This window comes from Eptesicus fuscus, chromosome 1 (assembly GCF_027574615.1).
Source record: "Eptesicus fuscus isolate TK198812 chromosome 1, DD_ASM_mEF_20220401, whole genome shotgun sequence".
Taxonomy (NCBI): domain Eukaryota; kingdom Metazoa; phylum Chordata; class Mammalia; order Chiroptera; family Vespertilionidae; genus Eptesicus; species Eptesicus fuscus.
This window is the reverse complement of record NC_072473.1, coordinates 107,901,754-107,926,104: the sequence shown is the minus strand read 5'-3', so window position 1 is coordinate 107,926,104 and position 24,351 is coordinate 107,901,754. Positions and strand designations below refer to the sequence as shown.

The following is a 24,351-nucleotide window of genomic DNA, read 5'->3' as shown; positions in this document are numbered from 1 at the left end:
AAAATCATTTGGGCTGGCCCTGCCAGTGCAACCACAGGTGGGACTCAAAATGCAATAAATCTAGGATCCTTTTCCACAGCAACGTAAATTTATATTAAATGGATTATAAATATCCAAATGACTCTTGGCAGAAAAAAGGCTCCCCACCACCCCTGCTTTAGGTGCTCAGAGACATCAGCACTCTGAAAGTCTCTTATGAACACACATTGCCTTGAGTTGTTTATTCATTCCTCATTTGTTTGACATCTTTTTTTCTCCAGACACCAAGCCTCATTTCTTCATATTTCTTAGCACAGTGTCTGGGACTCTGGTGTAAGCCCTTGCCAATTTTTATTGACTGACTAACAAACTGATGGATGGGCCCTTCGCACTATATGGTAACTGCCTATTCCCTTGGCCATATCTTCCTTATTAGAAATTCAATGAAGAAATGAACTTGTCTGTCTAATCCCTTAGATTAGTCCAGAATAGTCAGTTAAAGAGAAAACAATACAGAACAGTGCTAGATGTGCCAAAGCCAGAGCTTTCGTGATGCCCCAGAACTGGAGACTGATGGGAATGTGGAGTCTGAGAAAGCTGCAGGAACCCCCACTCCCTTAAGCCTGCACTAGCCTGCCACCACCAGTGCCAGAGAAAGAATGCATCCCTCTAGCCTCCGCATCTTGCAGAAGTGCTTTTCAGAGTAGACTCTGTCTGGAATGGTGCCTGCAAGGGGTTATGGGCATGAGAATGGGATCAAATGAAAATAAAACCCAGAAATTATTACCTGCTGCTTGGGTGGTGTGTGTGTGTGTGTGTGTGTACTTGTGGGTATGTAACATTTTAGGGATGGCCAATACCTTTTATAGAGTCTAGTGGTAGTTTATCATGGAATTCTTTCTTAATCACTACTACCATTTAAATATATATATGCCCTAGCCGGTTTGGCTCAGTGGATAGAGCGTCGGCTTGCGGACTGAAGGGTCCCAGGTTCGATTCTGGCCAAGGGCACATGCCTGGGTTCCACGCTCGATCCCCAATGGGGGGCGTGCAGGAGGCAGCAGATCAATGATTCTCATCATTGATGTTTCTATCTCTCTATCCCTCTCCCTTCCTCTCTGAAATCAATAAAGAAATACATTTAAAAAATATATATTATAATAAATAAATAAATAAATAATATATATATATATATATATATATATATCTATATATATATATATTATTGATTTCAGAGAGGAAGGGAGAGGGAGAGGGAGAGAGAGAAACATAAATGATAAGAGGGAATCATTGGTCAGCTGCCTCCTGCACACCCCAAACTGAGGATTGAGTCTGCAACCTGAGCATATGCCCCAACCAGGAATCGAACCGTGACCTCCTGTTCATAGTTTGATGCTCAACCACTGAGCCATGCTGGCTGAGCACTACTATCATTTTTGAGTGCTTACATCATTATGCTAGCCAGTTACTCTGCCAAATAATTTCCATTTATTCATTCATTTAATTAATATTTGTTGAGTACTGACAGATATACTCTCCTGAGCACTTGGAATAAATCAACAAACAGAAAGACAAAAACTTTGGTCCATGTAGAAATAACATTCTTGTGGCTTGAGGAAAGGGTAGATGCTAAAGCAATAAATAACTAAAACATATGGTATGTTGAAAATTTGGAAAAATATACCAGGAAAGGAAGTTCTGGAGTACTGGAGAAGGGTGGCAAGTTGTATGTCAGAATAGGGTAGTAGTCAGAATAAGCTTCATTAGAAAATTAATAGTTGAGCAAGGACTTGAAGGAAGTTAGAGAGTTAGTGAGATAGATACTTGGAATAAGAACTATCCACAGTGAGACTTTGAAAGCATCCCCTTTTAGATCAAGATCAAGACCAAGGAAGCACTGGAGACTGAAAGTTTTAACTAGGCTTTGTAATGCAAAAAAAAAAAAATCCATATAAGGTTAGAAAAAAAACATAGAAAACTGTCATTCTTTACAGATTATAGGATTTTCTACTTAGAAAGCACAAAGAATTAGATATTTTTTAAAACATATTTTTGTTGTTGATAGTATTACAGATATTTCCCATTTCTCCCCCTTCACCTCCTTCCTCCCAGCCTCTACACTCCCCTAGGTCTTCACTACCCTATTGCCCGTGTCTATTGGCTATGCATATAAGTATATAAGTTCTTAGGTTTATCTCTCCTCATGCCCCCAACCCCACATAGAGGTATGTCAGTCTGTTCCATGCCTCCATGCTTTGAGTCTTATTTTGTTGTTCAATTTCAGATATTTTTTAATGTTTATTTTTTATTAAAACTTTATTGTTTAAAGTATTACATATGTCCTCCTTATTTGCCCCATTGACCCCTTCTAGCCAGCCCCTGCCCTTTGCCCCAGGCCTTCACTACACTATTGTCTGTGTCCATGGGTTATGCATGTATGCTTACAAGTTCTTTGGTTAATCTCTTCCTACCCACCCCCACCCCCACCTTCCCTCTGAGAGAATCACATATTAATCATTCAAATTATTAAGAGAGTTTAGCAAGCATTCTAGATGTAAAATCAATCTAAAAATAATTTTTATTTCTACCAAATAGTCCAATAGAAAAGTGGACAGAAAAAAAAAAGAAAAGTGGACAGAAGATTTGGAAGAAGCAGTTCATAGAGGAGGAAACCAAATTGCCAATAGACATTGAAAAGATACTCGGCATGCCAGGCCACTGTGGTTCAGTGGTTGAGCATTGACCTGTGAACTAGGAGGTCACAGTTCGATTCCCAGTAAGGGCACATGTCCGGGTTATGGGCTAGATCCCCAGTGGGGGAGTATGCAGGAGACAGCCAATCAATGATTATCTCTCATCATTGATGTTTCTATCTCTCTCTTCCTCTCCCTTCCTCTCTGAAAGCAATGAAAATATATATATTTAAAAAAAGAAAATAAAAGATTCTTGGCTTCATCAGTAACTGGACAAATAAATGTATATTAAAAGCACAATGACATGCCAATTCACATCTCTCAGACTGGCAAAAATTGTAATGGGTTATATCAAGAATAGGACAGGACAGGTGGTGCAACTTTTATCCACTGGATTGCTGCCGACACTTTGGAAAACGGAATTAGCTAATAAGTGTTCAAGATGCACCCATTTTGGCTCACATTATGACTCCTGAGTGTATATCATAGGGAAACCTTGCCCATTGGCAGACAAACACTACAAATAACCCTGGCACATAATAAGCACCCAATAACTCTAGGAAAAGGGGCTGCATAGATACATAAATTATGAATGATTCATAAAATACAGACTATTCAGCCTTCTACTCCAAGTGTGGTCCAGCACCACAGGGTTCATTCTTACTTTCCTTCTTGCTTATTTGTAACTTATTTTTGGGACAGTGAAAACCTGACTTCTTATGTCCTGTGCACCCACTTTCATTTTACCAAAATGGTACTTTGTTATATATATTTCATCCTCTTTCTTACTTTTTTCATCTGTAGACTTGCTGTGTGTATATCTAGTCTATTACTTTCAAGTATAACATACAATTCCATTATGTGTATCCACTTATCTTATTGACCTGCATTCTTTGCAGAAAAAAATATATTACCTCTAAAAAGAGCTTGGGCAAAGACTTCATCAACAGTGCCTAAGCAGAATCAACCTTACTGCATCAGCAATTGCTGTTCTCTCAACCTGGATGGCTCTTCCTTTAGCTTTTTCAAAGTTATTTACTTCCCATAGTCCCTTGGATTTCAGCTAAAATGTAACCTCCTTAGAGTTGCTTTCCCTGACCAAATTCTATGAAATAGTTCTCTTTTAGTGTGAAACACTCTATTACACACTCCTGCTATATTGTATGTCCCTGGTTACTAGCTGAAAAATCTTATCTATTGATTTACTTGCAGATGTATTGTCTCTCCCCCCCTTCCCCCCGCCATGCTCACCCTCCAATGAAATATTAGCTCCTTGCCGAAACCGGTTTGGCTCAGTGGATAGAGCGTCGGCCTGCGGACTGAAAGGTCCCAGGTTCGATTCTGGTCAAGGGCATGTACCTTGGTTGCGGGCACATCCCCAGTAGGGGGTGTGCAAGAGGCAGCTGATCGATGTTTCTAACTCTCTATCCCTCTCTCTTCCTCTCTGTAAAAAAATCAATAAAATATATTTTTTAAATAAATAAATAAATAAATATTAGCTCCTTGGGAGCAAGGATTTTGTTGCCTTTCTCTACTTTGCTTCCAGCACATAGAACAAAGCCTGGAGGATAATCAGTGTTTAATAAATACTTGAAGAAGTATTGAATGAGAGAAGGGTAATGTCCTGGGCAATTCAAGGCAACCTATGGAGAGGATCTGGTTTCAAGATGACTCAGACCAAATCAGAATATTTCACTTTCCCACTTGTCTCTTTCTTAACAGTATTTCTTCTTACTCCTGTTAATGTTATACAGTTAGTTGTAAAGAGAAGGGGTATTATTCAGCAGATCTGAGACCCAGATCTGAGATCCAGTCCTAGCTAGGTCTCTTCCTGGTTTTGTGCCCACAGGTCTCAGGCTACCATTTGTAGGTGAAATTGCCAAGTAACTTGGAATTTCTGTGATATTTTTTAACTCCCTGGTGTAGATGAGTTGCAGTCTGTAGTAAAATGATGTTCCTAAAGCTCTGTAAAAGACATTGCGGAGGGTCGTGAAGAGGAGGGGCCTTCTGATGGGCCCACTGTACAGAATCAACACAGCTGTCCATACACTCCAACCCCCCACCCCTCTACACCCCTCCAGGGGAGCAGTGCCTTTCAATTAGCTCAGGCCCTCTAACTCTGCTCTTAGGAGCTTGGGTTAGCAGGCCCAGTGGCATCTCCAATGAGGCTTGCTTGCTGAGCTGGTTCCATAGGCGGGGCTATATCTCTAGCCGCAGCTTTGTGGCTCCCAGTAAGGGGTGTGGCTAGGGTAGAGGCGGAGCTACGCTGGCAAGATGGCTGCGCAGCTCTAGAGCGGCAGAGGAGGAGCCATAGCTGCTGCTGCTGCGGCAACCAGTGCCCTGTCCGGGAGAAGACCGAGGGCGGGGCTTGAGGGTGCCCCGGCCTCAAGTCCACCTGCCCTTGGCTCGTGCTCCTGCGGGTCCGCGGGGCCTGACCCTGCCCGGCCCATGGCGGCATCCGCGGCTCTGTCGGTGGCGGCGGCGGCTGCGGCCCTGTCCGGTGTGGCGGTGCGACTTTCGCGCTTGGCCGCGGCCCGCGGCTCCTACGGCGCCTTCTGCAAGGGGCTCACGCGCACGCTGCTCACCTTCTTCGACCTGGCCTGGCGGCTGCGCGTGAACTTCCCCTACTTCTACATCGTGGCCTCCGTGATGTTCAACGTCCGCCTGCAGGTGCGGATCGAGTGAGCGCCTGTGGCCCCGGCGGCCCCGCAGGAGGGGGCCGCTCCCACCGCCCGCCCACATGGAGGACAGCCGGGCCGCCCAGGTCGCCGGGACGCGGCGCGGAAAGGAGGAGGGGTGGCCCGGGCCCCTGGACCCTAGAGCTCCACGAGAGGACGCTGGCCACCGAGCCGCCAGGGCCACCGAACCCCGGACCCAGGCGTGACCTGCGCACACGCGCAAGTTGCGGCCAGTGCAGCATTGCACGGAAACGGACAAAACGGGCCCTTTCCGTAGGGCTCCAGAAAATGTTCTGACTGCAGCCGACCTGTTGCCTCACATTGGCCAAAGTGGGAAACCAGAAAGAAATGCGGCTGCAGGGACTTGCTTTGACTGGTCTCAACCAAAAAGGTAGGCTGCCAGAGAGAGGTTGCACCTGCGGGCTGGAGGGAGGCGGTTGCCATGGCATCTAAACGTCTCCCCCCCCCCCCTGGGGTTGTGCGGGGGGGGGGGGGGGAGAGGTAGTGGAAGGACCCAAGGAAGCCAGCCCAGAAAGCTGCGGAGCGGAGGCAGAGTCACAGGCTCTTGGAGTCCCTTGCCATGATTCCAACTTGGGGGTGAGGGGTGGCTGTAGCTTAGGCATCTTGCATCTCAGCGATTTGGCCCACCACCCATGGAGACCTGGGTGTCCCCTCCCGCCCACAGCCAGCCCCTCCCCCACCTCTATCCCCGGAGGCCCAGGAGGTGTCACCTGAGCAAGAGGCAATGGAGGGGAACGGTCTGGGGTGGCCCATGGTACCACACTTCGCCCTCCTGGATAGGTAGCCTGGAACCCCAGGTCTGCCCCCTTCTCAGCGCTCAGGCCCCGGGGCTCTCTGCAGCCCCCTGAATCCTGCCCCTGCTCTCCCTTTTGCTCCCCTCCTTCCTCTTTGAGGAAGAGTGGAAGATGCCTTCCTCCCTAGCAGTCCCCCAGTTTTGCTCTTCTGCCATCTCCAGCCCTCCCCTTGCCACAGAATGCCCTCCTTTGGCCCCGACAACGTCCAGGAGTGCCCTGTGAACCCACAGCACCTGGGAAAATGTGGATTTCCTTGAGCAGAGGCAGGTTTCAGGCTGGGGTGGGGAGAGCAGATGGAGAAGGGGCTTGTAGAGAAGGCAACACGTGGAGAACTGGGGCCCTCTCTGGGTAGGGAGGCAACTCTCAAGTCTCCATTTCTTTGTTTCAGGAACCAGTGTTTGTAGCCAGTGACTCGCCCCTTCTACAGCCTCATCAAGAGTCAAATCTGTGCCCAAGGACCCCCTGCCCCTAGAGCTTCCTGGTAGCAGCTGAGTGAAGGGCCTGGCTGAGGAGGAGATGAAGGGCCTGCCAGGCAGAGGCCCAAGGTATGGGGCAGCCCAGAGGTCTGGTTCTGGCATGGGGAAGGACAGGACGATGTCACTCCTAGCACACCAAGAGGGTGTTCTATTCTCTCTACCTGCTGACATGGGAAACTGGGGTTCTGGGAGGGGGCTCACATTTGCCCTTGTCACACAGATAAGAAGTGGTGGAGCTAAATCTTCCCTAAGGCCTGCACTTCCCCACCTGCACCCCAGTCTTCTGGAAGACCTGGCCCAGTGGGATGGGGCAGGGGATCACAAGGCTCCCAGGGGAGCTAGGGAGAGAGAGGTTCCGGGTGGGGAATGGGGGAACTAGCTTTCCTTGCAGTGGTATGGGCAGTCACAGGAAACACCAGGAGGACAGTCTGAGCTGAGATGGGCACTAGAGAGATGAGTCCAAGGATCCCCTGGGCAGCTAAGGCCCTCACCCACAGAGCCAGGTCTTCCCCCACACACACACCCCCCAGGCTTAACCAAGGGCTCCTCGACAGTTGGGCACAAGCCTCTCAGTTTGGGTGGGGGAGGTGGGCGTAGCTCCTGGGGACATGATGTGACTAGAGGGTAAAGGATGAACTGGGGGTGGGTGGAGACAGGGAACCATGCACGACCCATCTCTCTGTCCCAGGCTTGGATCCCCCACACCCAGGATCACACAGGAGACTCTCCTCCAGATGGGCTTGGATTGGTCCTGGAGGCCCGGGCTGTGCTGCTGACTGGTGTACCAGCATGGCCAGGAACAGCCCAGAGGGGAGCCAGGAGAGGCCCTGGCCCTCACCACCCACCCCCGGTCCCACATCTGCTCTGACACTGGTTGCCGTCAGCCCAAGTACTCAAGAGTTCCTGAGACTGAAAACCACAGTAGTGTGGTCAGCCCCAGGGACGGAGTGGCCCAGTCTCACCACATCTGCCCTTCTCAGCTGCCCAGATGGAGCCTGGGGCCTGGGTGAAGTACTCCTCCTGCCTCACCATAAGACTGGGGATCAAGGCTCCCACGTGCCCCCTGTAGTTTCCCACTAACAGGGCCTGATGGCTTCCTTCCTTGTGCCAAGTCACCTGGGAGCCCCTGGTCCTGGTGGCCCCTCCACCCCAGCCCTGTCCAACCAGGACCACTTCTGGGAGCCTTCCAGCCTGCCTGCCAACTCCACCCGTCGATCTCTGGGGACAGCCTCAGAAAAAGGAGAGCAACACGGGCTGTATAAGATGGGAGGAGGACCAGGGGCCTCCTTGGGGATGATACACAGATGTGCCCCTTTCAAGCCCAGGTCTCACCTCTGGGTGACTCGATCCTCAGCTCCAGCCTCTTCCTGAGCTGGCCAGGGAGGAAGAAGACCTGAGAATGGCATGAGGGAGGCTCCTCACTGAATGTGTGCTGGTGTCCCACAGGGAGAAATATGTCTCTGAACCTCAGGGTGCCCTGGCCTCATAGACCTGCTCCCCTGCCAGGAAGCTCTTCCCATCCAGGGGGACACGGGAGTCCTCTGTGGCTCTGGCTGTGGCTGTCTTTGCTCAAAGGGAATGGCTGGGGAAGGGGCCAGCCACCAGTCCTTAGCCTGTTCCTGCGCCGCTTTTCTTACCATTTTGGCCTTGAGTAGTGTGAGCTGCTTCTGCTTTCCCACCTCCCCCAACCCCACTGGGTCCTGGCTGCTTGACTGGCTCTCAGTGCACTTTACTTACTAGCCTTCTGTTTTCCAGGCGGCAATTCTACACAATCAGACACCAACCTGAATAAGATGACTCAATTTTCTGTGTGTGTTCACTCTGTACTGGTCAGAAATGTTCTTGTTTCTAGTGTTGTTAAAACTTGTTGTCTAAGTTATTAAAAAGTTCTTAAGTTCAATAAAGTAAATAAAACTGGAGGACTCCTGTTTCTGGTGTGGTGCAATAGCCTTGGAGGACGGAGGGGCCAGTGGTGAGATCACCACTGATGCCCAGGAGCTGGGGAAGGGAGCTGCAGGTGGGTAGGGCCTCCTCAGAGGGCTGCAGGTGGGTAGGGCCTCCTCAAGAGACGCTGGAGACCCCACTGGCCCTGGACCATTGCCCCCATGAGGGGAAGGCAGCAGCATAGGCCTGGCCCTGCGGGTGGCAATTGTCCCACTCACAACCTTGTTTGAAGAGACTAATACCTAAGTCTCAGCTTCATTTTAGAGCCTGGTGTAACAAGGTGCTTAATTAAATTGAACCCCAAGGGTGGGAAGAGGGAAGTGAGGTGAAATTGTCCGCTGATCATTGTGTTTCACCAGAAGCCCCTCTGTAGCAGCAGGTGGCAAGGTCCCCATCGCCTCCCTGCCGGCCACATGGGTGCAGAGTTTTGGTGGAGATAAATCACAGAAAAAGAAGCTTCCCTTCCCCCCACCTTAGATCCCAACTCCCATCGGAGCTCCACTCCCAGTGCCTCCCCAGAGAAGCCAAGCCAGGGGTGCTGCCTTCTGAGGCTGCTGCAGGGGAGAGGGTGGCAGGTGGGCAGAGGGCTGAGTGCAGGAGGCCTGGGGAGGAACACGGCAGCCAGGAGAGAGAAAAGCAAGTCCACAGGCTGCTGAAGGAAGGCGTCTTGAGGACGCAGGATTGTGGTGACAAGGAGGAGCCCAGCCTGGGGAAGGGCCCTGGGTGCACCCCTCATCTGTCACCAAGATCTCCCCAGGGGCCAAAGCATCCTGATAGAACAGACCCTTTCAGCATCTGCCACCACAGGAAGGAAGGACCCAAGTGCCCTGAGCTTCCCACCCTTTGTCCAGATGGTCCAGTTCAGTCCCTGGTGGTCTCACGCCCACTCCAGGGATCATGTGGCCTTGGTACACCAAGATGGGAGACGATCAGAACAGAGCTCCAAGGCCCTCTGAAGAGGGAGGACCACCATTCCCAGCTAGGCACACCCTGTTGTGGTTAAGACCTGTGCTCCCTGCCGAAACCGGTTTGGCTCAGTGGATAGAGCATCGGCCTGCAGACTCAAGGGTCCCGGGTTCGATTCCGGTCAAGGGCATGTGCCTTGGTTGCGGGCACATCCCCAGTGGGGGGTGTGCAGGAGGCAGCTGATTGATGTTTCTCTCTCATCGATGTTTCTAACTCTCTGTCCCTCTCTCTTTCTCTCTGTAAGAAATCAATAAAATATATTTAAAAAAAAAAGAAAGACCTGTGCCCTGGCCCAGCTGGCATGGCTACCTATGAACCAGGAGGTCACAGTTTGATTCCCAGTCAGGGCACATGCCCAGGTTGCAGGCTCGATCCCCAGTGGGGGGTGTGCAGGACACAGCCAATCAATGATTCTCTTTCATCATTGATGTTACTATTTCTCTCTCCCTCTTCCTCTCTGAAATTGATATAAATATATTTTTTTAAAAAAAGAAGAGCTGTGCTCTGAGCCCAGCTCCTCCTGTGTAGGCATTCAAGGGGATGTTGTCCTGTCAACATTTGTCCTCAGGCCTTATCACCATGAGGAGAGAAAAACAGATGAAGGGAACTGGTGTATAATGAGGACCTACCGAACTCATGGCACTGTGATGGGTGGTTTGTTGCCATCATATATATATATATATATATATATATATATATATATATATATATATATATATATATATATGTATATGTATATGTATATATATATATATATATATTATAGCCCAAGTGACTGTGTGACTGTTCGACTGGTAGCTATGATGTGCAATGACCACCAGGGGGCAGATGCTCAATGCAGGAGCTGCCGAGCTGCAGTGACTTGGCAGCTGCGATTTTCGGGTGACCCACCAGGAACCAGAGAGGAGGGAGCCAGATTCCAGGGTGTGTCACATGAGAATTGCCCTCTCAAAATCACAATCCAGGGCCCCTCAGGGGATTTTGGAGACCTGCTTTTGGCCCGATCCCTGCAGGCCAGGCCGAGGGACTCTACCAGTGTATGAATCCATGCACCAGGCCTCTAGTTTTATAATTCCACAGCTATCTGTTGGAGGAGGTCATTGAGAGGGTGTGACCACCAGTTGACTCTTGAGCTGGACCTGGACAATTGGGCCCTTTACCCTCACCCTTGTCCTTGGATTGTACATTCTGCCCACCATTCCCATAGGCAGAGCTATTTCAAAGACAGAGCCTTGAGAGAGTAAGGTGTTGAGACGATCTGGACGATAGAGTGACTGAACCAGTTAGGGAATCTATACAAACTAAGATTCTCGCAATCACTCAACAAGCCTCAAATGTTAGTTCCCTAGCTTATTTAACCTGTCCCCCACCAATCTGACTGGTCTGTCTCTATTCACTCTCCCCTTGTCCTCCATATTCCATGAGGTTGGGGGATGCATAAAATTTTGACTATATATCTTTCTAATAGATATATTTTATCAGTATAAACAGTCCCTCATGGACATGCTTAATGCATGATTCTTTGATTTGTTTTGTTGGAAAATGAAAATGCTATTTACTCAACCATTTCTCCAAGGCTTCCTGGTCCTTCTTATTGGAGAACATCCTGTTTAGAAGCCAAGATCTTATTTCTGTATCTGTCGAAAACCATAAGGTTACAGCAGCATCTTCAGTGCCAGTCCAACAGCACAGGGATAACGCCAGATTTCTTTCACTTTTCACCTTTCCATGTCTATAGTGCCTTCTGGCAGGAGAATCCAATCTCCCAGTATCCTCAACATATTTGCCTTTTTGCACAGTCCTTGTGTATACACTTTGACCCTGCTGGACAGCCTTTTCATTATACTCTAATTCACTCCTGATGGGCCCTGGCTTTCACTAGGCCACCTTCACACCTTTTTGGGGCAGGAACCAGACCACCATCCTACCCTCAGTGACATACCAATTAGGAACAAACTGCTAAGACTCAGCCATCTCTGCAGGGGTTCAAACTCCATTGGCAGAGAAGCATCTTGGAGACTGACACCAGGAAGGCCAAGTCACTGCTTGGAGAGGAATGCTCACCAAAGAGGAATCACTTCCAAACTGCCAGCCTGAGCACACTGTGAATTTACTCCCATGAGAGGAAGCCCCTCAGGGGTTAGAGTACAGAGATCAGAAATGGCTGCAGGGCTCATGGACTGGGTGAGACCAGCCTTCTGCCCTCCCTTCCCTGGTTGTGTCTCCTTGACACAGCTGTAAAATGAACTTGACAATACCACAACTTGTCTGATGGGAGTTTTTTGAGGATTAAAATTATGAATGCCTTTAAGGCCCAGATGTGATGACCACAGAAAATCTTCTCATGTTTTTCCAGATTCCCACAAAAAAAAAAAATGAAGCTTCAAATTGTCTCCTGAGTCATCAACTCAGTGCCATATTTGGGGCAGGTTTTTAGAATCCAAAGGTGAGCAACATAAATGTGTCCCCTGCCCTTCAAGGGGTGACAGATATATGACTCATCCTCTTGGCTTCCAATAGTCCATTGAATTCCATTGTATCAATAAGGCACAAATTATTTATTCATTTGCCTAACCCAGCAGCATATCCTATCTAACAAAAGAGTAATATGCAAATTGACCATCACTCCAACACACAAGATGACCTCCCCCATGTGGTCAAAGATGGCCACCACACAATGGCCAGCAGGGGAGGGCAGTTGTGGGTGATCAGGCCTGCAGGGGAGGGCAGTCAGGAGGGATCAGGCCTGTAAGGGAGGGCAGTTGGGAGAGACCAGGCCAGCAGGGGAGGGCAGTTGGGAGTGACCAGGCCTGCAGGGGAGAGCAGTTAGGGGCAATTGGGCTGGCAGGGAGTGGTTAGGGGGTGATCAGGCTGGCAGGCAGAAGTGGTTAGGGGCAATCAGGTAGGCAGGCAGGCGAGTGGCTGGGAGCCAGCAGTCCTGGATTGTGGGAGGGATGTCTGACTGGCCATCTAGGCCTGATCCTAGGGATCGGGCCTAAATAGGCAGTCGGACATCCCTTGAGGGGTCCCAGATTGGAGAGGGTGCAGGTTGGGCTGAGGGACACCCTGCCCTCCCATGCATGAATTTCATGCACCGGGCCTCTAGTTGAAATATAACACACTGCAATTAAATGAATTTTACCCCAGGAAAGCAAGATTGTTTTATGAATTAAAAATCAATCATGCAACATGCCATACATACTAACAAAAAAGGAGAGTGTAAAAGAGAGAATAATGGTCCCTCAAACTTCCTATGACTTAATCCCCAGAATTTGAGAATACTTTGCTACAAGGAATTAAAGGTAGGGATGACACTATATGGTTTCTAATCAGTTGACCATAAAATAGAGAGATTATCTTGGATTATCTCATCACATAACTGCTAAAAGAGGAAGAGAGAGACAGAAGAGTGGGTTAGAGAAATGCCATGTGAGAAAGACTCAAACTACCACTGTTGGCTTTGAGGATGGAGGAAAGGGACCAGGAGCCAAGAAACATGGTGGCCTCTTAGGAGCTGGGAATGGCCCCCAGACAGCAAGACAATGGGACTTGGGTCCTGCAACCACAAAGAACTGAATTCTGCCAACAGCCAAATGAACAGGAAAGGGATTATCCCATAGACTCTCCAGAAAGGAATGTAGCCTTCCGATACCATGATTCTGGTCTGGGAAGACCCGTACCAAAATTCTGGCCTACAGAACTGTGAGGTGATAAATGTATGTTGTAAATTTGTGCTAATTTGTTAAGACAGCAAGAAAAAACTATTACAAAGAGAAAAATCCCTATGATCATCCCAATTGCATAAACACAGACCCTGCCCTTCTAGGACAGATATATGACTGTCCACCTGGCATCAAATACACGCGTGTTTGTGAAACAAAACCAAACGCACCCTCTAATGAGGGCAGTGCACTGTGCTGGAAATACAGAAAGGAATCTGCTGCAGGAAATGCAGGGGAGGGCAGAACCCCCAAGGGCCTTCTCTGCCTCCACCTTTGCCACTTTGGATGGACAGGAGAGTCTGGGGCTTGGGTGGATGCAGGCCCAACTTGGGGGACACTAGGACTCCAGGACTTGGGGACTCCCCTATGCACACAGGAGTTGGAGCCATCTGCCCACCGGCCCCCCACCTACCCACCACCAACCTGACCAGGGGTGGGGGAACCCTTCAGGGGAGGGTCACTATATGGAGAAATGAAGGGACTCAAAGAGTAACTGGCAGGGCCCTGGCTGCCTCAGGAACTGTCACTCCATGGAATCTTCCCTGCTGCAGAAGAAGACCACAGCCATGGTCAGAAGCTTGACCATGGCCTGGGCACTCACCACAGAAGAAAAAGCACAAGGCTGCCTCCTGACTCGCTGTAGTGACAAAGGCCTCTCAGGGTACCCTCCTCTTACTTCACTTTCTTACTCAGCCTCAAGGGCTCCCCACCCTTCTGTCCTACTGGGACCTGCTGCCATCCCAGGAGCTGGCCCACCAAGGCTGCAAACTCCCTACCCTTTAGTGCCTCTCCTGCAGGGTCTGTGCCCATCAAGGTCTGACCAATGGGAGTGCAGCAGGAGGGTGGGTTCCTAGGCCACTAATGGGCAGTGGCCAGGGCTGTCTTGGCTCCTCCCATCACTGAGAAAGGCACAAATATGGTGGCCAGTGGGCTGGGTTCTGGGCCCCATGTGTGCTTCAGGGGATAGAGGGGCTCCTCTGTGAGGTTTCTGGGGGGATGGATGGTGTGGCTTTTTGAGCAGGGCTGCAACCCTAGAAGAGACTGGTCGCTCAATACCACCAACACTAGGATTCCATTTTTTCTGCCTCATGGATAGCATTCTATAATGCAAAATAAGGAGATCTGGCAAGGCCTGGTGCAAACACCCTAGAGATACGTACCATGACCAAGTGGAATTTACGCCAGGTTCAAAGTTAGTTTAACATCTGAAAATCAATAAATATGATTTCTCAGTAAGTTAAACGTAGACTTACCATGTGATCTAGTAATTCCTCTCCTAGATGTGGACCCCCAAAATGAAATTAGGTTTTCAAATAAAACTTGTACATGAATGTTCACAGTGTTGCTATTCGAAATGGCCAAATGGTGGAAACAACACACCTTTATGTACATTATTAGTGCTGGGGGCGGGAGGGGCGACGGGAATGTCCATTGCAATAAATATATAAAACAGATTTGACAGAAAACATATTTGACATAATCTAACACCCACTAATGATAAAAAATGTTCAACAAATTTAGACTAGAAGGAAATGTCTTCAACCTAATAAAAAGTGTCTACATAAACTCCCAGTGTGCATAATAATTAATGGTGAAAAAATGATTATTTTCCCTAATATTGGGAACTATGCAGGATGTCCACTTTCACCTTTCTATTCAACATTGTATTGGAGGTTCTAGCCAGTGGAATAAGTGCCCCCATCCACTAAAATAAAACCACCCTTATTGAAAAGGAATAAATAAAATTTTCTTTATCCACAGATGATCCTATATGGAGAAAATCCCAAGAAATGCACATGCACAAAAAAGCTGCTATATCCATAAAGAAATTTAGCAAGGCAAGAAAGCACATGATCAATAGTAAAATGTTGATTTTATTTCTGTATACTGGTGACAAAAATTCCAAAAATGAAATTAAGAAAATAATTTGATTCACAATAGCCTTCTAAAGAATAAAACACTTATGTGGCTCAGTTGGTTGGGTGTCATCCCATGCAATGAAAGGTTGCTGGTTCAATTCTGGGTCAGGGCACATGCACGGATTGAAGGGTCATCCCTGGTAGGGTGCATGCAGGAGGCAGCAGATTGATGTTACGCTCTCACATCCATGTTTCTCTCTTCTTCCTTCCTCTCTCTTTCTACAAATCAATAAACTATTATTTAAAAAAAGAATAAAACACTTAGGCATAATTATTATAAACTATGCATAAAACCTGAATACTAAAAACTAAAAAACATTTCTAGGTCAGATTTAAAGAAGCTCTTAACAAGAACATTTCATGGATTGGGTAACTCAATATTGTCAAGATGGCAATCTTCCCCAAATTTATCTGTATATTGTCACAACATCTATCAATATCTCAGCTGACTTTTCTATAGAAATTAACAGGCTGATCCTAAAATGTATGTGGAAATGTATATTACCTTAAATAGCCAAAATATTTTGAAAAACAAAATTAAGTTGAAAACTTACTGTACCTATTTCAAAAATTACTATAAAGCTACAGTAATTAACACAGTGTGGTATTAGTACAGAGATAGGTGTATAGATCAATGAAACAGATGAAGACTCTATAAAATCCTTGAGTTTTATTGTGGCAAAATACATATAATATAAAAATTGCCATTTAACCATTTTTTTAAATATATTTTATTGATTTTTTTTTTTTTTTACTGAGAGGAAGGGAGAGGGATAGAGAAATAGAAGCATCAATGAGAGAGAGAAACATCCATCAGCCGCCTCCTGCTCGCCCCCTACTGGGGATGTGCCCGCAACCAAGGTACATGCCCTTGACCGGGAATCGAACCCGGGACCCTTCAGTCCACAGGCCGACGCTCTTTCCACTGAGCCACACCGGTTAGGGCCATTTAACCATTTTTAAGTATACAATTTAGTGGCATGAAGTAGGGTGCAACCATAACCACTATCTAGTTCCAGAATATTTTCATCACCCCAAATATAAATGCCATACCCATTAAATGGTCACTCTCCATTCATTCCCTACCCCAGCCCTTGGAAAACATAAACATGCTTTCTGTCTCTATGTCTATGCTTATTCTGGATATTTCATAAAAATTGAATCATATGATATTTGGCCTTTTATATCTGGCTTCTTTAACTTAGCATAATGTTTTGGAGATTCATCCACATTGCTGCATATATCAGTATTTTCGTTCATTTTTAATGGCTGAATTATATTCCATTGTATGGATATACCACATCTGTTTATCCATTCATATATTGGTGGACATTTGTGTTGTTTGTACCTTTTGGACATTTTAAATAGTGCTGCTATTCATGTACAAGTTTTGTTTAAACACATGATTTCAAATTTTTGGATTCATATTGAGGAGTGGAATTACTGTATCACATGGCAATTCTATGTTTAACTTATTGAGGAACCATCAAATTGTTTTACATAAAGGCTGCACCATTTTTCATTCTTGCTAGTAACGTTTGATGGTTCCAGTTTTACACATCCCCTCTAACAGTTGCTATTTTCATTTTTTAAAATTATAGCTATCCTAGTGAGTGTGAAGTGGTCTCATTGTATCTTTACTTTGCACTTACCTAATAACTAATGATGTTGACTATCTTTTCATTTGCTTGTTGGCCATTTGTATATCTTCTTTGTAGAAATATTAAGTACTTAGGGATAAATTTGATAAAAGATATATGAGAACTGTACACTGAAAGCCTTAAAAGAAATTAAAGAATACATACATACATAAATAAATGGAGAGATATACATACTATACTAACAGATTTGGAGACTCAATATTGCTGTCAATTCTACCAAACTGACCTATAGATTCAATGCCTACCAATAAAGTCATAGCAGGACTTCTTTTAAAAAACTGACAGGTAATTCCAACATCTATATTTATAAAACCCTAATATGCAAATAGACTGAACTGCGGAACAACCGAACAACCGGTAGGTATGATGTGCGCTGACCACCAGGGGTCGCATACGAAACATGGTGGGCATTGGCTGCAGCAGGATGGTGGAGCAGGTGAGCGGGAGTGCCAGACCAAGGTGGGGTGCTGGTCGCTGTCATAGGGGTGAGCCTCTGGTGGTTACTAAAAATTCTTTGCTCCCACATGCCACAGTCCCGCCCAGCACTCGCACCTGCTGCTGGCATCAGCCCCACTCGCACCCACTGCCAGTGTCTGGTGCCGGCCCTGATCTCCCCTCAGGGCTTCTCCACCTCTCCCCGCTTCTGAGGGGCGATCAGGGCAGCAACTGCTGCTCACACCCGCTCTCACCATCTGCTGGCGTCGGCCCCAATCGCTCCGCGCTGTCAGCAGGTGTGAGCCGGGCTGGCACCATCAGCACGTGGGAGCAGCCGGGGCAGGAGCAGGGGCTGCTGGCAGACAAGGGACCTGGGCTGCAGCAGGAGGGGCTGGGCAGGGGTGCAGAGGATGGGCCAAGACTCACCCCTGTGCCCACCGCAGCCTCACGGCCCACAGTTCCTTTCAAGGTGCACAAATTCGTGCACTGGGCCCCTAGTTTATGTAGAAATGTAAAAGGCTGAGGACAGGGAAAACACTTTTGAAAAAGAACAAAGTTGCAGGACTTACACTACCTAGTGCCAAAATTTGCTGTTGAACAGTAATAATCTGAGCATGGTGGTGTTTCATTAAAATAGAGATCAATGGAACACAACACAGAGTTGAGAATATATTCACAACTATATAGACAATTGACTTTTGACAGAGAAGTTAAGCCAATCCAATAGAGGAAGATTATTTTCAACAAATAGTATTAGAAACAATGGAAAAGCATATCTTTGAAAACAAAACATGATCCTTATTTCACATCATATACAAAAATTAACTCAAAATCATAACATACATGTAAGAGACAAAACCATAATAACATGTCATCTGCTTGTTACTTCAGTTCGAGGATGCAGTGCTGGGCCAGCATTTCCCTGGTGTCAAGCAATAAAGTCAGACCATATCACCCTGAGAATCAAGTGAAATTGCTAAAGCAGAGGCTCTACAACCTCACAATGACTCCACTCCCCCACTCTTTTCCTGAGCCCAAGGACCTTCCTTCTCTTTCTTCTCTTCCCTTTACCAACACCTGCTGTGCCCAGGTGATTGGGGCTCTGAGCTATACTTAGGCTTTCTGACATAGTTCCAAGGATTAGCCAGCAGATGGCGCCGCTACACTAGAGCAGGTCAGACTGGGGCTGCGGGAAGGGGCCTTTCACCCCTCTTAGACAGTCCGCTTCCTGTAACTGATCGAAGCACGAGAAGGAGAGATATACGTTTTCAAAAGTTATACGTGGTGCGAGCTCTTGAACAAATAAGAACCTCTCACCTGAGTATGTGTTTCTGATTTCTACGCACGTTACAGCAGTGATTTGCAGATACAACCTGGGAGAAGGGCCCCTCCATAAGTCAGGGTCCTTTCAGAACACTAGTAATACTGGGAGATGGTCAGTCCCATCTTTCAACTTGGAAAAATGCGGTTTCAGCGGGCTTGGGAGAGGGAAAGAGCTGTGGTTGAACCCTGGCTCTCCAGGTCATGAGCAGGGTGACTATGGCCAGGTCCCACAGACAGTCTGAGCTTCACTTTCTTCACGTGCAGAATGATTAGTACTTGAGAGGTCCTGTGAGGAATCGGTGAAATAGTGCACATCGCTCAGTGAACACTGAGCTCGGTGCCTGACACGCGGGAGGTGTCAGTGAAGGAGCACTAGTCTTTGTGAGCTATTAGCCTTATTCATCATCGGAGCTGTTCAGTCTCAGGGACATCCAAAGACAGCACTGAGTCCGTGTCAAGGGTCAAGGGCACAAACATCGTCGTTAGACACAGCAGCTCTACCACCTGACAAGGACTGTGGGAGCACCCCTTGGCCTCTCTGAGCCCCAGCTTCCTGGCTGGTAAAATTAGCTTGTGCACCTCAAGGGACGTCATGGCAATCAAATGCCACTCTGTGTGTGTGTGGAAGTGCTTGGCACTTGGAAGGGCTCCATAGGTGGCAGCTGCTGAGGTGCTCTGCCAAACAGGAACACCAACAGCCCGAGCTCCCCACTCCCACCCACCCCCACCCACCCCGTGGAAACCACTCATTCCTTCCGCCTTCACCTTCTCTGAGCCTTAATAATCCGTTTCTCACAAGCTCTCACCCTCAGTTGCACCCATCAGGTAGCAGATATTGGGCGGTGGCTGGGAGGGGGGGGGGAGGCGGGGGGAGGGGGCGGGACAGTGACATAAAACAGGACATTCTATCCGTCAACATTTTTCTCAATTTGGAAAAGACAGTCACTCCATGACTTTGATGATTGTACTACAGCTTAAATCCACACTGAGCCTCCCCGAAGCTCCCAGCCTTCCTCTGCTGGCCCCCAGCTTTGCTGGAAACACACAGCCTCTTAGTGTGCCTGAACCTTTGGCCTCCCGCAGCCACAGAGCAAGCTTCTCTAGGAGGGTGCCTCTGGGGCAGACAAATGAAGGACAAGAGCCAGGCCACATTCCTGCCCCCACTGTTTCTTCCTGTGAGTTGGCTGTTTCCCCCTGCCAGGTTGAAGCAGGCCTTGTAATACTTTGCACAGTTTCCTGTCCTTGCTTCCTGAGAAGTCTCCTCAGCAGGCACACTTATTCCCCACTTGTTAGTTCAGTCCAGCCAGCGAGGCTCTGTGGTGTGGCTTGTTTATAGTGGAAAGAATTTTGAATCCCAGTATTTTAGGGACCAAACATAATCTAATTTGTTGTTGTTGCTTTTTGTTTGATTTGGTTTGGTTTCATTGTCATCACTAATAATATTATTGGACACTGAAGAGAAACATGGCCCTGGCCCAGGCACCTTATAGTACTGGATTCCACAATGTTTTTTATAGACAATGAGATGAAGCAGAATGCCTGATATAAGGTAAACATAAGGCATTCAAGAAAGAACTAAGTGTTTTTGGCTGTAATTTTGAAAGCTTTTTTATCCCCAATCTCAAAGCTGGGTTTAAGCAGAGCAATAGAATAAATGCAATTAAAGTATGCCACAAAGATGGTAATGAGGCATAGTTGGAGGGAAAGAAATAGGTAGGGCAAGGGTGAACATTTTATAGCCACCTTCTCAACCACTTCATGCATGCAAGCTGTCCTCATGTCTTGCCTGGAAGACAGCAACAGCATCCTAACTGGAAGTCTTCTTGCTTCTATCTTTGCCCCTCCATTCTACACACACAACAAGGTTGAGTTTTTTAAAACATAAAACATGTTTCTTCCCTCCCTAAAGTCCCATGATTCTGCACATAGATTATGCAGCAAATACTATCTTTGTGTTGTTCTCTTGTGTTCTCCCAATGATCCTGCCACATGTGCCTTGAGAGATGCCATCCCTTTTAATGGAAAGCCTCACCCTGATCATCTCATGGGACCTCCTCCTTGTCATTCAGACCTCAGCTTAACATGCCATCTCAAAGTGGCCATTCCTGACCACCCTCTGCCATGCTTGCTTATTGATTATTTGTCCCTCATTAGAGAATGTGAATCCCAGGAGGGCAGCATCTTTGTCTGTCCAGCCCTTTCCCCCCTACCCCCCCGACACACCTCAGTTATCTCCAACACTTAGAACAGTGCCTGGCACATAACAGGAAGCTGATAAATATTGGTTTAAAACTATCAAGATAATTGACTATTTTTTTCCTCTTTTCTTGAACATACAGTGATTCTCCACCTGGTTTTCTTATACTTTATAGTGGCTTTAAGTCAGGAAATGGAAAAAGGATCCAGGTATGGTTTCTTGTCCTTGAGGAATTTTGGATAAGTGCTTCAGCTTTTCTAAACTTCAGCTTTACTTAAGCTCTACTTACCTCATGGGCTCTGAGAAACCTATATAATAAAGAGGTAATATGCAAATTGACTGCCACACCCTCACACAAGATGGCCACCCCCATGTTGCCACAAGATGGCCCCCACAAGATGGCCAGTAGGGGATGGCAGTTGTGGGTGATCAGTTCTGCAGGGGAGGGAAGTTAGGGGCGACTGGGTTGGTAGGGGAGGGCAGTTGGGGGTGATCGGGCCAGCAGGGAAGCAGTTAGGCATCGATCAGGCTGGCAGGGGAGTGGTTAGGGGGTGATCAGGCTGGCAGGCAGAATCGGTTAGGGGCAATCAGGCAGGCAGGCAGGTGAATGGTTGGGAGCCAGCAGTCCCGGATTGTGAGAGGGACCCCAGATTGGAGAGGGTGCAATATGGGCTGAGGGACACCCCCCCACAGTGCATGAATTTCGGGCACCAGGCCTCTAGTTAGATAATAAATGAAAGTGAAAGCTCTTATCAACTACAAAGCACTGTACTAGATCACAAGAATGGGAAGATGATGAAAAGAAAGCCCAGAAAAAGTAAGTGATAACAAATAGAGATTTGTCCATTGCACCAAGCTGTAAAGAACAAATACTAAATATTATGTAAATGCATTGATTTTAAGTAGGTAAAAATACCAATACAACACTATTAGGAGAGGTAATAGATGTTGAATGATGTTGGAAAACTTTTTTAAATGGAGTTTTTCATTCTTTAAAAGTTTATCTCCTATTTCTCAAATTGCTTGTCCTTGAGGATTTTAAATAAGCTTGTAGCAACCTTATCAATATTATTTTTAGTCCTTTCCTACAGTCTATACTACATGAACTGCCTTCAAACATGCAATAGTGTTATTGCTAATCTTCTGTGTTCTATTTTTTTAACCAGGGATAGAATTTTCTGAAATTCTACTCAAATAATCAATTACCCCAAATATTTTAAATTTCAATAATGACTACAGAATTGTATTATAATTTAGTGGAAATATCTTGACTCTTTTAGAAATTTTGGGCTTTTCATAGAGACAGCACAGAAGTTCCAGTACTATAATCTCTGGAGCTATGTGCTCAAGGATGGAATTATAACTCATCCTTACTAATGGTGACTCTGGTCAATTACTCAACTACTCAAAGCTCATGTCCTCTGTTTAAAATACAGGGCTAAAACAAATGTACCTTACAAGCATGTTGGGAGAATTCAACAAAAATCATATATGTGCAATGTCTCACACAATACATGTTCAGAATTTTGCCTCTTAGAATCTTAGATCAATAAAATGTATAATGTTTTCTCAGATACATTTTATATTTATCATTCAGTCGTTTAAACATCTGAATTACTAAAATCATGAGAAAAAAAGGCATAACAAGTTTTTCCTGTGTAATAATGTTAAAGTGTGCTTAAAAGTTTTGAAAGACACTGTTCTTTGTATATTAAAAAATCAATTTTACCCTGAAATCTGAATTATATGGAGTTGAAAACCTGAAAAAGCACTTTCTCCAACTGCCATTTTTGTTTTTAAATATATATATTTTTAATGATTTCAGAAAGGAAGGGAGAGGGAGAGAGAGATAGAAACATCAATGATGAGAGAGAATCATTGATCAGCTTCCTCCTGCATGCCCCCTACTGGGGATCCAGGCTGCAACCTGGGCATGTGCCTTTGACTGGAATCGAACCTGGGACCCTTCACTCTACAGACCAACGCTCTACTGAGCCAAACGGGCTAGGGTTGCCACTTCTGTTAAACTTGCCATTATATTCCATTTGTGTACAAATGATCTTTATTTCAAAATATTATTTTCATTATATAAAAAATGTAAAAAAACAGCAAAACAAGAAATACGGATATATTTTTCTGGGTTTTCACATCTGTTGATTTTTATTTACAATCTCTTTTTTAATACAATTTACAATCTCATCCCCATTTCCAGTCTCATACAAGTGCTAACTGTCAGAAAGATCTGGAAAAATGCACCCCAAAAATGTCAAAGCTATAAAATTAAGTCACATTCAACACATTCTATGAGGATGGGATAAGTGTCTCGGAAATAAAATAGTGTAAGACATGGTAATTGGAAGTTTTTAGTTAAAGTTTTTTCAATGATCATTGTCTTTTGCTCCATGTTTAAGGATGTACATGAGCTCAATGTATTGAAATTTCCCTTTTTGTCAATAGTTTCTATATAGTTTACCTACTTCCTCATCTAAAGACTGACATCCCGTTGTTAGCAGCTCAGATAATCTTCCTAAATGGTGTCTGTTGCTTCTTCATCAAAGCAAGCAAAAATATTTCTAATGACATCTTCTGGATCTGTGTCATTTAATTTTTCACCAAACACCGGACTATGCAAATTAATCCCCAAAAAAGATGGTGGTCAATACCTTTGCATACATAGATGCCTAGCGCCTGTGTCCCAGGAACATCCTGGCACCCAGGTCACTGTGAGGTAAGGCCTGGTGCAGGAGAGGACCCCTTGCAATCAATCGCAGGGAGCTGGGGCTCCGCTCCTGCTCAAGGCCGAAAGCGGACCCCCAGCGATCAATCGGCCTGGTGCAGGAGCAGACCCCTGAGATCGATCGCAGAGAGCTGGGTGTCCGCTCCTGCTCCAGGCGAAATCTGGAGGCTTTTGGCCTGGGCAGGAACAGACCCCTGCGATCAATCACCTGGGCATGAGCGAACCCCCTGTGATCGATGGCAGGGAGCTGGGACTCCGCTCCTGCCCTAGAGGCTTTTGGCCTGGGCAGGCCTGGGCAAGGGCGGAGCCCACGATCAGAGGGAGCTGGAGGGCCCCTGCCCAGGCCTAAAGCTTCGACCAGAGGCTTTAGGCCTGGGCAGGGCCTAGCCCGCGATTGGTGTGAACTATAGAGGAAACACCTTTTCTGACTGCACATTGGCTAAGCTTCCTGTATGCCACTGGTAATATTCTTAGTAACTTGGGTAATAAGAATCCAAAAAGGTGATCTAGGGTTTTTCCACCACACTTCTGGAGAAAAAAATGAAGGTCCGCTGCTGGAGGGCTAAGAAATGTCATATCCTGCCCTAGCTGGTTTGACTCAGTGGATAATGCCTCGGCCTGCCAAAAGCAGGGTCTGGGTTCAATTCTGATCAAGGGCATGTACCTAGGTTGCAGGCTCCTCCCTGGCCGGGGCCCAGATCAGGGCTCATGCAGGAGGCAACCAATCAAAGTGTTCCTCTCACTTTGATGTTGCTCTCTGTCTTTCCCTTTCTCTTCCACATTCTCTGAAAGTCAATGGAAACATA

At 46.6% G+C, this 24,351-nt stretch overlaps 1 protein-coding gene across 1 annotated transcript; it reads left to right on the top strand.

The window, feature by feature from the left end:
• The first annotated feature begins 4,951 nt into the window (after positions 1–4,951).
• LOC114228901 (small integral membrane protein 10-like protein 2A) lies at positions 4,952–8,569 on the top strand. The gene is made up of 3 exons (XM_054717642.1): positions 4,952–5,741; positions 6,554–6,710; positions 7,330–8,569. Exon 1 carries the CDS (start codon positions 5,121–5,123, stop codon positions 5,355–5,357), a length of 237 nt encoding a protein of 78 aa, XP_054573617.1. The 5' UTR covers positions 4,952–5,120; the 3' UTR covers positions 5,358–5,741; positions 6,554–6,710; positions 7,330–8,569.
• Positions 8,570–24,351: the final 15,782 nt, after the last annotated feature.

Excerpts from the sequence above, each read along its gene's own strand:
- LOC114228901 (XM_054717642.1), top strand. The coding sequence starts at position 5,121 with ATGGCGGCATCCGCGGCTCTGTCGGTGGCGGCGGCGGCTGCGGCCCTG.